We start from the raw sequence: 18,386 nt of genomic DNA, 5'->3' as shown, positions 1-18,386 counted from the left end.
TTTTCACCCATGATTGCTTTATTTCTGGACGGTTGAGGTTTGAGTGGTCTGACTTTTTTTTTGTATCGGTAATACTTGATGAAGTTTTAATGTGCCCATTGAGTCACCGAGTGGGACAGTTAAGACTGCTGTGTGTGTGTGTTTGTGTGATGCGGCTCATGTGTGCGCTGTTATGATGAATGGCTGTTTAGTCTGTTGGTTTTATGGTGTTTTAGTGGTTGACTTCACCGTGGCAGGCAGTCTTACTGAGCGGGACGTCAGCTTAAGGGGGCAAACAGAGGTGATGTACAGTTACCAGTGGTCACACGCTCTGCCAGTCATCCTGCCCATCTGAGGACATGAGGGAGCCATAAAGAACCATTAGCCAGACGGACACGATCTTTTTAATGTCCCGCCCCACCCCCGCCTGTCTCTGCTCTTGGCCTTCTCATAACTCAGTCCTCTGACACACGCTCCCTCCTTTTTTCTTTATCCCGGTTACTCACAAACAGGCTTTCATACTTTCACGTGTCTTTAACATTCTTCTTCTTACATGTTATTTAACTGAGAAAAAAAAATACGTATGTTAAGTTAAATTACAAGTCTGGAAAGTCCAGAGAGTCTGATCATCTTTGAGTGTTTCACCTAGAAGGATCTTTTTTTTTTTTTTTTTTTGTACGTGAAGATGTTTGGATGCTTTACTTACATCTATTGGTGTACAGCCGATATTGTGAAACAAGGAATTTTTTTAAATAATAAATTATCAATAATAAATTGGTGAAGCTAGATTAATTAATCCAAACTAAACACAAACTTTGACACATTTATAAAAAAATTCTTAATTAAAACTCTGAGCCTTACAACAACTTAATATAAATATTAGCAAATCCTAATTAGTTCACCAAAGTGTGTGACATCATGTCTTTTGTATCTGAGCCAGTTAAAACCAGTGAGTGGTGTATCAAACTCCAGGGCTTATTTCAGCAGCTGGTGGAGAAAGATTGTTTTAGTGCCTTATATTTCACAGTCTCATAACTTAATCTGCACGCAGGAGTGGTGAGAGATGTGTGTATGGATGGTTTCTGAATGATTTCACATCCCCCCCACCCCACCCCCTTTGCTTTTTAAACCAATTAAATCGATAATTATTAAATTCACGGTTGTGGTCCAGCAGCTCTCCGTGACTTTGATAAACAGCAGCTGAAAAAACAGCCCCACCTCTGAGTGCCTAAGTAGCTGCTTTGGAAACTTTGACCATATGACATGATCTTCATGATTGGATGCAATTTTCTTGGAACTGTAGATCTTTTAAAATCTTTTTTTTTTTTAATTCATGCTCTTAATTCAGCTACTAAGTAGACCTTGAGGTGACATATTTCTGACAAGAGACTTAACAGTAACTATAAAGTTGTGTTTGTACATGTGGACTATTATGTTTCAGCTTTGTTTCTGAATGTCGTGGAAGATTATTTCTGGACATTGCAGTTTGCCTCTTTCCATTTGGAGCCACAAACATGGAAAGTTCCTAAGTATAACTTGAACTTTTCTCATTTTGCCTTATTCTCCTCTTGTCCTTGACATTTTGGAGATTCTGACTTTTGCATGACCAGTCTTGGCTGCAATTCTCTTCCCTTTTTTTTATTTTTATTTTTTTTTTATTTTTTTGATATAGTAAACGGTGACCGCATCCCACTCTGAAGAGCATCCAGTCTGGATCTCTGATGAACTGAGTGTATAGCAACTCCTCTCATTGCTGTTATGGCATTGAGGGCTGAGAGCCAAACCATCCAGATGCTGACGTCACCTTCACTTCTGTGCACTGCAGTGAGTAGGAGTGAGAAAGCGATTAAAGTGATTGGTTTACCGGCCCCCTTCTTCATGACACATCATGAAAATAAAAGTGCATGTGGCCTAAATTATCACGTTCACCTTTACGGTGCACACTCAAATGTTGTTTTAGACTAGAATCCAAACCAGTGGCTCTGCCTGTGGCTGACAGCCCTCTTGACCGCAATGTCTGTCACTGTTCTCTGAATAAATAAACAAACAAAGTCAGGACAAAGGTAACTATGGGTTTTGGCACGGAAACCGCTATAATTCTTTTTTTCTTGTTGTTGTTGTTTTTCTTGTTTTGTTTTTTTTTTACACATAGGTTTTCCCCTCCACATGTTTTTTTCAATCAGTTCCAGTGAGAAAATTGAAACATGCACTTAAGTGTGTGTGTGTCTGTGTGTGTGCCTGTTTTGCCTGAGGGTTGAACACTCGTTTTCACTGGTTTCTCTGTTGTTTTAAGTGTAAAACCAGCATATAAATGTAATTTTGCATGTAGTGTTAAAATAGGAAATACACTATATGTGATCTCTGCCAGGGCAGGGATAAAATTAGAAATACCTTTGTAGTATGAAGGCTGCGTATTTGTCCTGACTTTATACTGCCTTGTAGAGTTGTAGACATGAACAATATACAATATAGCTCTCACATGAAAATAATTTCCTAAAATAAAAAAAGATTAAGTGCCACACCTAGTGGCTGAAGGGGGTAGAGCATACAAAACTTGTATTCCAGTCAGGATGTGCAGAGGGTGCAGAAGGTGATAAAATGGCACCAGAAACCCTCTTTTTGCTTGGTTGTCTCTATATGAACTTAATAACCTCGCTCACTGACTTTCCAAACATTGCTGTCACTTTTCATCTCTTAATTTGTTATTATTCCCTGCACTGATTTGCAGAGTTTACGAGCAGCCAGCGTTTGAATGTCATTGCAGAGTGGATGGTTGCCAGCTCCTCGTGTCTGTCCCCCGCACAAGGTAAATCGGTTCAGACTCAAGGAGAAACTCTTCCCTCCCCTGACCGGCTCTCACATCTACGTTGATGAGTTTGCACGGTTCGCTTATGAAAGACTCGGGCCTGGAAAACCCAGAAATAATCGAATGATTTATTCATGTTCCACAATTACAGCCTCTCCAACTATTAGCATTAATTTCAGAGGAGAAGGAGGGGGGAGAGCATAGTCCTGGACGCGCAATAAGAGAGGCGTGACGAGATGGTTGACTTGTGGGTCCACCTCATTACGCACAATATTCAGATAATTGCTTTTTTGGTAAACGTGTAATTATTCAATAGGGATCTCGTCAGTAGTGGAAGAAAGCTGAAGCCAGATAGTAACTAGATTGTCTGCGCAGCAGTTCACTTTTGATCTCCAATTGAGAGAGGTCACTAAAGTTTCATTTGAAAATTATTTGAAGACATTCACCAGGGAAGAGCAGGCCAGTGTAATTTCGTGGTAACACAAAGAAATTGAGATTCCTATTGGAAAATATCATTGGAAGACTAAAATAAACGCGCTATTACTGTCGCAGAAAAGCTGCAATCCACAAAGATTTACATCAAGTTTTTCCCCCGTGAAAGATGTTCCAGCTTTTTACGCACACTAGGACCCAGGGATAACCACGTAACGGCCAGAGTGGGTGAGTGCGCGTGGGGTGGGATGGAGGGGAGGGGGTGGGGGGGTGGGGGAGTCGACACGAAATGTCATCTTCAACATCTGAAATAAGAAGAAACACCAAACTACACATCTCCACACGTGACAGCGGCACGGCGCTATATGAGCAAAAAGGCAGCAAGCATCAGGACCAGTCACCGCTCAATCTCAGCAGCGCACACAACGCAGACTCATTCACCGGCCTCGTTTCCCCTCAAAGAAAGCAACAAATGAGTTTGATTCTCCTCTGGACACGAACGGGACACGCGTGAGTGAGCAAACGCAGGTAAACGGAATGTAAGCTTTTCCAAAAGAAGGAAAGGAAATCCTGCTCCTTCACCGCTGCCACCTTCCGTCCCCCTCCTCCTCGGACCTCTGCTCTCTTCTGGAGACACAAGATTCCCACACAAAAAGGGATGCTGTATGTTTCCGAGCCGCACTTGCACTCAGAGGGAACCTAAACGTGGACCGGAGCGGAATTACACTTCATTTGATGCAAGGTAGCATATACACCAGCACGTTATCTCACGGAGCGTTTTGGCGACTATTACGCACGGTTGCGCTTTTTGTCTTTTTTTTTGTTTGTTTTGTTTTGTTTTTGACGGGACGTTTGAGTATTATTCATTGTGTCTTTGCATCTGCACATTAACACACAGAAGAGCTTTTCGGGTTTTTTTGTATTGTTTTATTTTAATCCCTTCACTATCACCTCCACGCGTCATTGTTTAAGAAGGTGTTGATTTCGTTACGTTATCACTGTAACCTCCTTTTGTCATTCTCCCCGCAGCGCATCAAAACGGACACTTTCAGTGACTAGAGGATCAGCGTGCTCCAGAAAATGATCCCGATCGGCGTGATACCATGTCGCATCCCGTCTGATGTTTGACACATTTGTGAAGCGACTCAAGGAACTGGAGGACATTAAAAAGTTAGAAATTTCATCCCAAGCCCCGCTGGCACCTTTTCACTGGAGTCTCAACAACAGATCGCCGTCCAGATGCAGTTTCGACTCTTCTCATTTGTCCTGATCATATTGAACTGTATGGAGTACAGCAACTGTCAGGCGCCGTCGAACCGCTGGAGGAGAAACAAAAGAGGTAAGACGGGATTTGAGCCAGCAGGTCTTACAGCTGCACCTAAGGAGGTTTTCTTTAATCAGATGGTTAGAAAGTTTTTGTGGGTCAAGGAAGGCGACGGCAACAATCAAAGATTGTGTTTAATTCCGCCTTTCTCGCTGCTCTTTAGCCAAAGCCTACATTCACATGCACAGCAGACTGAAAGTCAGAAAATCTATCATTAAATATTAACAACTTCATAACTCATTGTTTTGGAAAATGTGCAGATGAGCGTTATGTTCCAACACAGATGAATAATTCAGGAACGCAAAAGATAAATTAAAACTCTAATCTAAGTGTCAGTTTGACCAGTATCTGGTGGAATGTGTTTATATCACATGATTTGACAGCCGCTTTCTAGCGCGTAAAAAGCGTGCGCAAAATGTGCCATGCGCGTGTCTGTCCCAAAGTAATGATAAAACCTTTTGCGTCTGTGAACCGGCCAGTTATTGGCTAATGTTTAAGGCACAATATCAGACAAGCGATTGACGCTTTACATGTCGTGGCCCGAACAAAGGGCGCCCAATATGATTTATGTGAAAGTGCTATAAAGCTGCTGCTGCTGCTGCGGGTCGGTGTGTAGAGAGCGGCGGAGAGGAGGAGGTCTGCTGTTTAATGAATAGATGCGGAATCCCCTTCTCCTCGATTATGAGTTGCACATCTCCTCTCCAGCCCCCTAAGCTGGTTTTAATTGATCTCATAACCACTTTGAACAGTTGGTAGCAAACCCACATAACAATAGCTCAGCGGAGGCGCAGGAGTTGAGCAGGGGATCAGCCCTTTAGTAAATACCACTCTATGTACCGAATGAATGAGGAGACAGTGGGATTAGGAAAAGTGGCCCCCTGTCGTGCCCTCCTCAGACCAGTGACATAACTCGCCAAGATCCTCCGGGTGACCGTGAGAGGAGACTTTGTCAAGATTTGGTTGGGGGATCGTGTAGCAGGCCGGTGGGCTTCACAGTGTGACAACACAGGAGGAAAAACGTATTTAAAGTCAGGGGAGAAGGGGTCTTGTAAACTGTAAGGCAATCACAGATTTAATCTTATGCACTACATGCCAGGGGGAACCTCCACACTCTGCAAGCCCTCCACTGCCCATCTGCAAATAATCAGGCAATCACTGCGGGGTACTGGCACACACAGGTTTTTCAGCTCCTCAGTGTGTTTCTTTCTCTGTGGCCTGTGTGATCTGAGTGAATAAGAGATAGAAGCTGATTTTTTCTTTTCTTCTTCTTCTCATTGCACCAATCTTTTATTGCGAGTCTGTGTATTTTGGCTGGTCAAGCAGCAATTCCAGTCCTTTCTTCTAACTTCAGATGCCTGTTTTTCCTGATGCGTCTGTGTGAACCAGAGAGGGAAAAGGGAGAGAGAGAGAGAAAGAGGGTGTTGGGGTGGGCTTACCACTGGGGGTGAGATCAAGAGGTTAACTTACACATTTGACCTCAGGAACAGCTTTAAGCCTTGCGCTTTAAGCTGCACTACTATTAGATCTCAGAACGGGATGTCAGCCATGCAGATATATACAGGTTTTGCCCTTACAGTAATGCTGGAAGTGAATGGCACTTTGAGCCAAAGTGCTATTCTTGCAAGCAGTGGCAGCAGGCCAAGTTTTCAGTATTTGCTTCCTTCCTTTATTTATCGCAGTTATATTGAAAGAAGCATTGTCCAGATCCTTGTCCAATAGGCCCAGAAATGCTTGAATATTTTTCTAGCCCTCAAGGTGCCTGTGACGGCTTTATATACAGCCTGTCTGGCATGCGCAGGGAGCTATCCAAACCGTTCAGCGGTGTTGAGACCCAGACACATGTGAAACTCAGTTTGGCCACACTCCCACCCACAGGCGTACCTGTGTCGGGCGTAACAAAGCACGACCTGCATAAATTAACAAGTGTTTTGTTTTTCGGTTTGTTTTTCTTTTTTTACATGCACGAAAGGATGTTTTGTCATTATGGCCATGTGCATGCAAAGAGGACCGAGGGAAGTGCAGGAGCTGGAGATGGCAGTATAATTAGCGGATGGCCAGGAGAAAAACAGCAATTGCGTATTACTTGTGCTCACTGAAATGTATGAGTAGAGTCAAGATTGGAATCTTTTTTGTGGTTTCTGGGCTGATTTTGTCTTGCTCAAACACCTTATGGCATGACCCAATCTGCCATTTGGCTGTGGTAACTGTACATATACATTCAATTTCTTTCATGTAAAACAGATGACAAAACGCATTAAATTTACACCTCCTTACCCCCTGTCCTGCCCACTAGACTCAAGGAAGTGATGCCAACGAGCCCTGCTAAATATCATAGCTAGACATAAGGGTTTTACTTTTCACTTTATTCACTGGCTAATGATGCCACCTGCTGACTACATAAAATCAGGCTTGAGTAGCAGTACTGCCTAAAGGAACAGAGAAACACAGTGAGGCCCTTAGATATTTCTACAGGTAATGAATAGGTAATAGCAGTCAAGAGTGGTGAAAATCCACCGAGTGATACTGTTAACCCTTCCACACCTACCCAGAAATCCCAAATTTGAATTCCCATGTGTTCCCAGCATGTTCGAGATCAATTTCAACTGTGCAATCTGTTACTCAACTGTGTTCCCACATGTTTTTAGGGATAAAAGTGATTAGATGAAACACGCACAGAATGCAGGGTAGAGTGAGGTCAGATGCGTGACATTTGGTATGATCGAGGACGGTCAGCAACAAAGGTGTGCGTGTGTTTGTGTGTGTTGTGAGTTTGTGATGTTAAAATACACACAGAAGACCCATGATCTGTGGCTGATCATCTGGAAACAGGGTAATCTCATTGATTTGATTCGTGGCTTCAGTTTTTTGATAACATAGCTGTAAAAAACAAGATCCGGATTCAATTTCAAAAAAAGTGCAATGCAGTTTTGGATGTAAAAATGTAACAATTTGTAACATATTCACCTCTCCTTCAAAGACCCGAAAAGCGGGCCTCTGTGTGCTGAAAGCTCATGCAAAGTCTTAGGTTTGTGGGTGTAAGTGTTAATGTTGGAACCCGGCACTTCGGCGCAATATAATATGTTGATTAAGTGCCTAGCAAGGAGGAGGGGGAATGCTCCAAGAAGCTGCTTTTAAACCAGCGTTTGCCACTTTGGCCTTTGGAAAAAGTGAAAAAGCTCTTAAGATGGCACATCTGTTAACAAGGCTTTCGCACATGATGCGGTGTTGTTAGCCCTGCATCCTGACTTCTTCTCATACCATAAAGCTAGAACACTTCACAGAAAAGCTGAAAAATGACCAGAGGTTTGACAGCGCGGAATAGCAGTAGCAGCACTCCCTCAACTCTACGGAGGGCTGTGCTAGTTGAGGAGACGTAGGGGCTTTTTAAGGGATGAGGAAGGCATATTTAAGCAGATCAGCTGGAAATGGCTAAATGCGAATAGCATCACCTGAGAGGGATTACAGTGAGCTGAGTCTTGACCTGAGCCAGAGCTGTGGCGTAAAGGAACAGAGCTTTTTTCCGTTTTTTTTTTTTTTTTTTTTTCTCTCCCGGGCCTCATCAGCAAGCCTTGATAACTCTAAATGTGTGCAGGCAAGAATGCAGGGAGACACACGGACACCCTGCAGGTGCACTATCCTGATGTTCTAATGAAGACATCAGGTGTGGAACAACGTGCACACTCCCTCCAGCTTCACCCACTCCCAGTTCTTCGTCCGATCATGTCCGTGGTCTTTCTTGATGATTATCGGGGCCAGTAAAAACAATGACTTACTTATGTGCTGTATTGATAAATCACATTAGTCTGACCCAGCCTTCGAACTCAGTCGAAAGACTAGCTCCTTGTTTGACCTACTAACCCATGCATGTCGATCCTGGCCTGTAGTGCAGCTCCGGCTCCGAGTCACAGCAGTATCAGATGAAGGTGGTGAAAGGCTCCTCAGTGCGCTTATGCCATGCTACACGGCCGAAAACCCAAGCAGAGGAAAAAACATGCAGTGGCATGAACTTTCTACTGGAGAGAGAGAGAGAGAGAGACGGAGAGATGGGCACCACGTGATAAGCTTACTTATCTTAAAATAATCCTACATAATTAAATGAATTTAAATTTGAAGGACTTTGAATTGAGCACGCCAGGGAGATGGGATTTATACTAATCTATGACTCCTTTGGGTGTTGCAGGATTCATGTCAAAGGGCAGAGAAAGCTCACTTCTAACACTTTTGCGCATGTCCATTTATCACGGTGAAAATTATTAATTTGCTCAGCAGGAATCCACAAGGGGATCGTCTCTTCCACCCTCAATCATTGTCATCAAGGTCTCTATATATACTGGCAAATCTAAATGCCAAACAGATGTTTTTATTTCAGACTACATTTTACCACACTGTAAAAGTTCTCTCTTTTTTTTTTTTTTTTTTTCGGAAATGTGAAGTAAAATGAACTTATTATATAAAAATCTCATAATACATTCTGCATTTCCTCATGGTGATTGAAAACTCCTGAGCAGCAGACAAAAAGTGCAGTGTCCCTGCAGAGCGCGAGGGCGATTTTTTGGAAACCCTCACCTATGCCCGTTCCCTTCAATTGCACGCTCCCCCAAAGCAATTATACCTTAATACGTTTCCTTATAAAGCTACTAAATATGACCAGCCAATTTGGTCCAATTCTCTCAAGTTTATTGGGTCGTAAAAAATTCTAATGTGGGAATCATTTCTGAGTGCCACACATAAAACAACAAGACAAAAGGGGCCTTTTTTGAAAAAAGAAAAATGACTCATACAAGCGGCTTCACAGGTATGAGAGCTGCCCAGAGCCGGAGATGGAGCCCCTCAGGCTTACACTGAAATGCACTTCCAGACTACTTACTACCTCTCACATTACTAATACACACCTCTAAAAGAAGAGCTGTTTAGAGGTAATGATGTGGATACAATAGGTGTCCATTGTGTTTCATTCCCTGATAATGAATTTGATCATGGACATTGCTGGCAAAACAAATTGGCCACATTCTATTTTCTGAATTTATAAAATAAAGGCAAGTAAATCAGACTCAATCAACGTGGACTCAATTAGCAAAGTGAGTGCTAAAAGCTGCTTGAGCTTTTGGGTTATTATTCATCTTAAATTATAGAGTTAAAAGAGGAGATTGAAATAAAAATAATCATGACTTGGTCTCTCCTGACTGTCACTCAACCCAAGCCACGATATTGCATAAGGTAGTTCCTTATTCCTTTCATCCTTCTGTACCCAAATACGAGTTGTACCTTCTCATCTAATGCGCAGCATTTTCCCAAATGTTTTCCACCCTTATTGCATGCACAGGGTGAACACCCTGTTTTACAGGCCACCTGAATGTGTAGAGATGCTGTAGTGATTTTGTGAGGCTTCCTTTGGTAGGGATCGCCAGTGTGTCTTCATAAGCTGTTGTTTGCCATGTCAGTGTGTTCCCTTTGCGTGCGTGCTGACTGGTACCTACTTTGCATCGATCTGCAAGGCCTGGAAATGTGAACCTCAAGAAGGCCCCTTGAGAAAATCTACCAATATGCTTAGAAACAAACACACCAACTCTAGTTTGGCACTAAGAGCTGTTTGCGTCTGTACCTGTGTGAATGACTGTAGCTCTAAAAACAAGGAGGGCACAGGATTCTGGACACTACCCTCGTGCCCACCCCTTAACACTTGACAGATGTACCAAAGTCCTTTTTTCCCCCTCTGTCCTTGCTTTTATGGGTACCTTTAATTACGCTTACATGCCACATCAAAATAAAGCACAGCATGCAATTCCTTTAGTATGGAGAGGAAGTGAGCTGGTCAGATAAAATAAAGTGTCTCTCTGCAAGGCTGGTCTGTAATTTTGCTGCCCAACTATGGACCTAGAGAGATAAAGGTAAAGGTGCTGCTGCCCCCTCTGTTACCTACATATTGTCTGATGTCCTGTGTCCATCTAGGCAATTACAAGAAATAAGTATCACTGACATGCTTACGTATTTCAAGACTTGTGTTATTTTCTAATATGATCATGATTATGTGTGAAAGATAAAAACAACACCGTTTGAAAGATGTGCAAATACGTGAGAAGATATTTTGAAACCACCCTCAATGTATCGAAGGAAGGCACTTAAAGCTGTTATGAATTTGTTATGGTTTTGGGGTTGGGGTTAATGTTGGTAACTGGGCACGCTTTGACTAAATCAAGACTTGTCAGTGGATTTAGGCTCAGTCTAGTTGAGACGAGACCTGTAAATGCTACAGCATGTCAGACTTACGCTGGATTTTTTTTTTGTTTTGCTGTCTTTTCTTGGGCATGACTGTGTTTTAAGGCTGGCTTGTGCTTCTATCTGCTAGCTCTCAGGCCTTGTGGTGTGAGGAGGGATAGGCCTCATGCCTGCCTGCGGAGTGCAGATGCACCTGGTGTGTTTTCAATCAGGAACAAGGCTGGGAGTCATTACTGGGCCTCGATGCTGAGCTCATTGTCTTTCTGACTCCCCTCTTTGGAAAGAGAGGAAGACGGGGTGGGGGGATGACAGAGAGGGCAACATAGTATGCATGTCAGATGTAAAGAGGTCTTAGAGGAGTAAGTGAATGAGACATGAGGCAAAGCAATAAGATTGTAGATCAATCATGTAATGGAAGTGCGTAATATTCTGCCCAAGGCAACAGACTCTATTGCGGCTCCCAGCAGAATTGTACAAGATCACACCCTAAGAATTGTCATTCATTTTGACGAGCTGTGTGATTACTTGTAAGGTGAGAAAACACCAAAGCGTTCTCATTTTACAAGACTAGCATCCTAGCTGTCAATCTGTTACCACCAGTGGGGAGCCACAGGGCAAAAAAGCCCTTTGAGGCACCCCAGGAGCCAGAAGGGGGTACACTTAGGGTTTCTTAGGGGACATTGGTGAGTGCCTTGATGAGAGGTTGTTGGGGATTTAATGCTGTCATTGTAACATGTGCCAAAGTGGCTCCTGATTTGCCTCTGAAAGTAGGCGATAGCACATATCAATTTTTTAAAGTGCTTGAGCTTAAGCAAGCAACGTGAATGTGCACCGCGTGTAAACATGTGGTATGTAGCATGCATTAGCTGTTGGATGTTTAAATCTGCATTACAACATGTTTTTGGCCACATGTAGGCAGCAAGCAGGCTGCAAATACAGCATATTATCACCTCATAAAGTTGATATGTGTACTTGTTAGCAAACAGTTGCTTACACCTCAAGTAGGCACAGAGCAACATTACCGTCTATTTGGACTCAAACTTCTGGTTATCTGACAAATTTTAGTTCCATACTCTCCTTTTAGCTTTGGTCCGGTTTCTCCAGCTCTAGAGGAAGATATATGGCTGAAGGAGAAATAATCTGTTGTCAGTGGGTGCCTTTGCCTGTTTTTGGTGCTGGCCAGGCACTGGTACTAAAAAAGCAGCAGCTCCGTTCAGGTGCCCCCCCCCCCCCCAAATCCCCATGACATTGTAGTGCAGCGATTGGCAGTTGGGAGTTTCTATCATAATTTTCTATCCACTTTTAAAGTATCTCAAACTTGTGACCTGCGAAAATGCCAAGTGGCTACCAACCTTGGAAAACCACTAGCCACAGTGGCTGGTGATCCAAAAATGTAATGTAAAGCCGTCGTGGGATCACAGAATATAGTCCGATAAGTGTGAAAGGTGTGAATCATTAAAAATTTTAGATTTCATTTGAAGTGTATTGTCTACCATTACCGTATTTTCTCTCCCTCCAGGTTAGATGTTTCCCCATAGTTGCACCAAATCTTCACCAGAATGGGCCCAGTTCAGTGAAATACAGTGCATGACTGACCCAGTTGTCGTGTGCTTGTGGTCTTTGTTTTTGGCTTGTTGTCCACATTGATTTAAGCCCATGTATGTGTTTGTGCTTTTGCTCTGGCTGCATCTCACACTGGCTTATGCCACAGATACACACACACACACACACACACACACACACACATCTTATTGTGGGTGAAATTTGTAAGCCGTAATATGATTTTAATACAGCACATTTCTATGTTGCACATTGTCAAAGAGCACATCAATTGTGGTGGCTACTTTGGACTTTTCTTTCCCCATTAGGTTTCTCACTAATCCTGTTTTAGGATCCAAACAATGAAACAAGACTGTGGTAGAGACAAATGCTAGACAGAAAAATATAAAGCTTAAAAAGAAAAAGAAGTCCATTAACATTTTTCAGATTCCTTCTTTCTTTTTCCTCTCCTCTACTTATGCACTTGTATTACATCTTGGCTGATGTCTCCTTAACTGGATATTATTTTATTTGTACCGGGGCCAAGACTCAGGAGCGGCAGCCTTAGCTGTGTAAACAACCGTCACCAGGAGGAGGCATAAGTAATAGGTATCGGTAGACAGGGGTCACATGTAGTTTACATGTTTACCTGCTAATGTTTTAGAGACGGCAACGCCTTGTAGTCATGGAGAGTAGTGTAGTGCAATGGACAGTGTAAGGGCCGGTTGTCATCGAGCATAAGCCTGCATAAGAGTTAGATATAACAAAACTTGGGAGGTTACTTTTGCAGAATAAGAGAATACATCTAAGCATTTTTTTCTGATGGTTTAGTGAAGAGTTGCTGCATAGCTCTGTGACACATCCAGCAATGCAGAGCTTTGTTGTAACAACAGCCCCTACATGACAACCCAATTTGCTGCTCATTTGTAACAGCAAACACTACGGCGTGTAGGCACAGGAAAGGTACAGCCCCTTGCGTCTGACTCCGTTGCTTCTATGAAATAATACACTTAACCAACTCATACCACCCAGAGATTTTGGATGCAAGACACAGGTTCTTCATCCAAAAGTTCTTTTTATCGCACCATCTAACACCTTTGTTAGATTGTAGCTCACCTGCATACCGAAGCTCATATTTTTTGTGGCAAAGGATTACGTTTTCACAACCAGGAGTGTACTTTTACTGAAAGGAAAAACAACTTTGCATCCCATTAGATGTTATTCATTTTAACTTATGCGCACCTCATGAAGTATGCTTATCCATCATACTTTATTGTAGTATTTATTCCAAGTTTCTCTCAAAGGGCGGTGTAGCAAAAAAAAACAAACGTGTGCTCTTGACGGCTGAGTGTGGCCTTTCTATAGCCAACACAAGCTGGTTCCTGTTAAGAAGGCTTGGCAGTGCCAGCCATTCAAGTGCAGTTTTGTGGTGGTGTGAGAACTTGAGGCCAGATGTGATCCAGACACCTTCTAGAGGTAGTGTCTGTTCTCATTTAAATTCAGAATACCTATCTATACAATATGGATGTCACAGACCAGTAAAAATAAAATCTTTACTGGGTCAGTAAAGATACCGGATCCAGCAAAGTTCTTTGAGAGAAAAATAAGCTTTTGATGTTTAGAAGTTTTTTTTTTTTTTGTGACAGGCAACATGTGTGAAAGTGAGACTAGGTCTCTGCCATCTGTCCCCTGCAGTGCACTCCACTTTTGACCCTGGCGGTCACCTCAGATCTCCCTGTTGGCCTGGGCAGGCAGGGAGAGTCTAAGGCTTGTATCTTGTTCAAGGGTTAATGTGGTGGACCTTTTTTAGTGGACGTTCACATCATGCCCCCTCGCGATCCGTGTCAGGAGAGATGGCTGTAGTCACTTAGGCAGCGTAAACAATTTTTGGGGTTGTTTCCATTGCCTTTATATTGTTTTGGCTCCATCTTTTGTGCAGTAAGCACTTCATATTTCCCAGACGCTACCTTTCAGTGAAACGATACAAGGTCTTCTACTTATTATTCTCTGTTCATGAAATGATATATTTTTTTGAGACACTCATTCCTGTCTCTTAAATAGCGAAGCACACAGTCTCACAGTTCTAGTACAGTAGGCAAAGTGCAGATTTTATCTTTAGACCGAGCCAGGCTCGCTGTTTTGCTTTCTTCCCAGTTGTTGTGCTTAGCTGTTACTTTCAGATTTAGCATACAGAATCCTAACTTAATATTATTTTTAACCCCTCTGGCCACATTCTCATTGTACTTTTTTAGAACATCAGCTTGCATGTTAAACGAAGCAAAATGCAAAGTAACAAAACACTGTTCGTCTTATGAGCATTTAATAAAAATGTTTACCACATGAGAAAAAGATCTTCTTTGGACCTTCTTTGCTGATATAAAATCGACATTCAACTGCTTTTTTTTTTGTTGTTGCTGTTGTTGTACAGATGTGTGAGCTGGAAGTTGGTGTGGGTTCAGTTAAGGTGATGACAGGTCTGGGTAGTAGAGTTGGAACAATGCTACACAGGGTGTAAATATGGCAAACATGTCCACTGACGTTTTTGATCTTTGCATGTGATGTTGTCCCGCACGGAAAACGGAAAACCCACGACCACGTCCCCGTCAGCTGTGTGTGTGTGTGTGTGTGTATATGAGTGAGTGAATTACTACACTTCCAGCACACTGAGCTACAGGTGTGAAAATTAGGTGTGAGGTTTATGTGTGATGAATTACCAACATGTGGGCTAATTGGAGCCACTCCACCTTCTCCTCCACCCACAACTTTCTTTTTTTCCCCCCTTCTTTCTATTCTGAGAGGAAAACACATTTCTACCACAGCTTGAGTGAATTTTAAGGAGAGTAAATATTGAAATAGTCCAAAGGTCCATACTTTCCCCCTTCTTTTGGGGCTTATTTCTTACTTTGTATTGCTTGCACTTCAGCTATAGCTTGAGTGGTTACTGTCATAAATCTGTTGGGGATACAAGGTGTTTCAGGCAGCTGTGGAGATTTATATGAGATGTAATAAAGACTAATAACTTTTACATCCACTTTTGTTTTCTTTTCTCCGGTCCCTGGGGATGTGCATAGTTTCTCTACAACTTAAAAAAAATGATTGGGCTGATAGATTTGAACATATACCACTATTTTTCTACAAAGTATAATAATTCACCTGAAGCATTTTTCAGGTGAATTCAGCATTTTTAGTTTGGGTTTTTAATTAGGTGCTTTTATGTGAAACATATTGGTGGTTCAAGACCAAGTTCAAGTTCAAGACAAAGTTCTTGTCTTAGAAATAATTTCTTCTTTTTTTTGCCATTTTATATTTCTCCAGACACTTTGAATTTAATGAATAACCTACTGTGTTTTGCAAACACCTCATTGCCAGTTCATCAATCATCTCCAAATGGGGCATGAATCATCCCTAAACTCTCAGGAGTAAAACTAAACAATCATTTATTTTACTCCATATAGTTTTGCATCCATGTGTTTTTGCCACACACCTGGAAATCCTGCAGCCCACTGTATCCTCATTTCATCTCAATTCTTTAGACACATTTTGTAGGGTCTAAACAACTGGGGCAGGAGCTAGAGCTGTCGTCCACCAATCCCCCAGTTGCTGGTTCAATCCCGGGCTCAGCCGGTCACATGTTGAAGTGTCCTTGAGCAAGACAATGAAGCACAACTTAGTTGCTCCCAGTGAGCGTTGGCCAGATGCATAGCAGCTCCTCCATCGGTGTGTGAGCGTGTGATTGTGAGTGCGAATGGATGAATGAGAAGCAGTGTAAACTAAAGCAGTGCGCTTTGAGTATAAATAGGTAGAAAGCGATATATCAATGTAGACCGTTTACCATAAACCTTCAAAGTATAAGTGCTAAAGTGGAGACCAAGCCCACATCAAAGAATTAGCAGTGATGGAGGTTAACTGTTCCATCGCCTCACGTCACCTTCATCTGAGCCGAAAAGGTGGTACTTATACACACTGCAAAGCTTACAGCCAATGTCCAACTGGCACATAGGTTCACTGGCTGTGCGAGAGTATGTGAAAGATAGGACTCCAGATATGCAAACTGTGGACACAGCAGCTTTTGTTCACCATTTTAATGCCAGTCTCACTCACCACAGGTGGTTTAGAGCTTCTAACTTTTAACCTTCTAAGGAAGCTGTGAATGGCATTACAGGCATTGTGACCCTTTCTCTTTCTGGTCTCTTTCTGTGCATTTAGTTCCTACGTTGAATAGCCAGTCCGAGTTTTCGCTCACTTACAGGGCCACCATCAATTCAACACGCTGACTCGGCTGAAAAGCCACTGAAAGAGGTTCAACCAGTGCTACTGGTGTGGGACATTGGCCGTCTATTGGCTTGGTGTGCCACTGTCTTAAGGCTATGGTACTTGGAACTGGCTGATTTGTTGACTGTATTTTAATGTGAAAATACAGATCTTTATTCCTTTACTTGTGGAACAAAATATAAGTGTAATATGAAAATATCCCAGTGCTTTGATGAAAGATGGGTGTATAAAGAAGGAGGAGAGTGGCAAGGAGCTTGAACTACATACTTGTCTTCTGCTGTCTGTCCAGGAGCTATAAATTCAATCCTTCAACCCTTCGATCAACTCAGAGTTTTATAAAGTGTTTTATAAAACACCTACATTGTCCGTGGTTTAAAACGAGAATCAAAAACAGGTGCTGAAGCATGACCTGTGAAGCTCAGCAGGACATTCCAGGTTAATTTATAAAAAAAAAGAAAGAAAACCGTGACGAGTACTAACATATTTTGGCCTTTTCAGATGTTTGGTGATACAACTGTACTTTCTTATATGAGAAAGCCCCACTCAATTCTCACTGTTCCATTCATTATATTCCGATTGAGTCTTGCAATTTACACAACTTTTTTAGTGTAACCACTTTAAAGCTATGCCATGAATACAGTATAAAATTTACAACTCAAATACCCATAAATGAAGCTATTTTGAAAGTGTTAAAAGGATGGATTTTTCCTGCACTGGAACAAAAGGTCAATCTAATTAGACATTAGCATGGCTTTAGTGCATTGTTTAAATAATATTGACACTGAGTGTGAACAAATATTTTGTTGTTTTCAAGCCGGTTAAACCATTAAATATTTTATTGGACGGCAAACCACAGTGAAGAGGCGATGCTGTTAGTTGACCACCACATCAAGGTCAATCCCTCTGTTTTTTCCTCTTATGTGACCATGGAGCTTTCCATGGCAGTCACATGTCTGTTATGGTCAAGGGTTTAAGTGTCCATTAGTGTGGCTGAAATATGAAAAGACTATTAAGTCAGCCTGGTCTTTTTTCCAGTTTTCCTCAAATGGGAATAATGGGGTCTTTTTCACATCAGGGATCAGATGAGAGATTTAAGTCATGATCAGTCATGAACATATTAATAAGGAAGTGAACTAACCTGGGGTTTCTGAGCCATGATGAGATCATCTGGACACATGGGTGAAATTGCAGTTTTACAAATTACACTGTGCTCAGAAAAACTGTCAATGTCTTGGACTGGCTGCATATTCTGAAAACAATTATAGTGGTAATTTCTCTGTTTCTACATATATACCTAAACCTATAGTTTTTATGCACATCCAAAATAAACAAATGACACAAAAATATGACACATTTCTATTTATTTATGGTGGAAATCTAATCGAATTTGACCAATTGTTGTAGCAATAACTTTTATCAATGACCCTCCACAGTATTTCTATAAACTTAAGTCAGAACTTTGTCTCATTCCAAAAAAACTTACTTTCACTTTGGTAGAACAAAGTGATGAAATTTTGGTTTAGAATTTGCTTGTAGAACCAATTAGATTCATTAGTGGTCCAAGCTGTCCTGGTCCCAGAGGCAGCAAAGCAGGCCCAACTCCTAACACTGCCGCCACCACCAACAAGGTGTTTTTACAGATGGGATCAAGTGTTTGGTCTAAAAAAATTATACTGCTTCTTATCAAAACAGTTCTACAGCCCCAATTCAAAAAAATAATTGTGAGGAGGTGTAAAACAAAAATAAAAACAGAATGTAATAATGTGCAAATCGCATCAACCCATATTTTATTCAAAAAAGTTGAACCAGGGGCAACAA

General features: G+C 41.9%; 1 protein-coding gene across 1 annotated transcript in view; it reads left to right on the top strand.

Moving 5' to 3' along the window:
- Positions 1-3,500: 3,500 nt before the first annotated feature.
- Positions 3,501-18,386, top strand: part of rspo2 (R-spondin 2) — a 55,676-nt gene continuing 40,790 nt past the window's right edge. The window contains exons 1-2 of the mRNA XM_067510655.1: positions 3,501-3,959; positions 4,247-4,556. Coding sequence (XP_067366756.1) covers positions 4,457-4,556 — 100 coding nt within the window. The 5' untranslated portion in view covers positions 3,501-3,959; positions 4,247-4,456. The remainder of the gene's footprint in view (positions 3,960-4,246; positions 4,557-18,386) is intronic.

This window comes from Channa argus, chromosome 7 (genome assembly GCF_033026475.1).
Source record: "Channa argus isolate prfri chromosome 7, Channa argus male v1.0, whole genome shotgun sequence".
NCBI classification, from domain to species: Eukaryota; Metazoa; Chordata; class Actinopteri; order Anabantiformes; family Channidae; genus Channa; species Channa argus.
The sequence above is the reverse complement of the archived record's forward strand: the minus strand, read 5'-3'. Positions and strand labels throughout refer to the sequence as shown.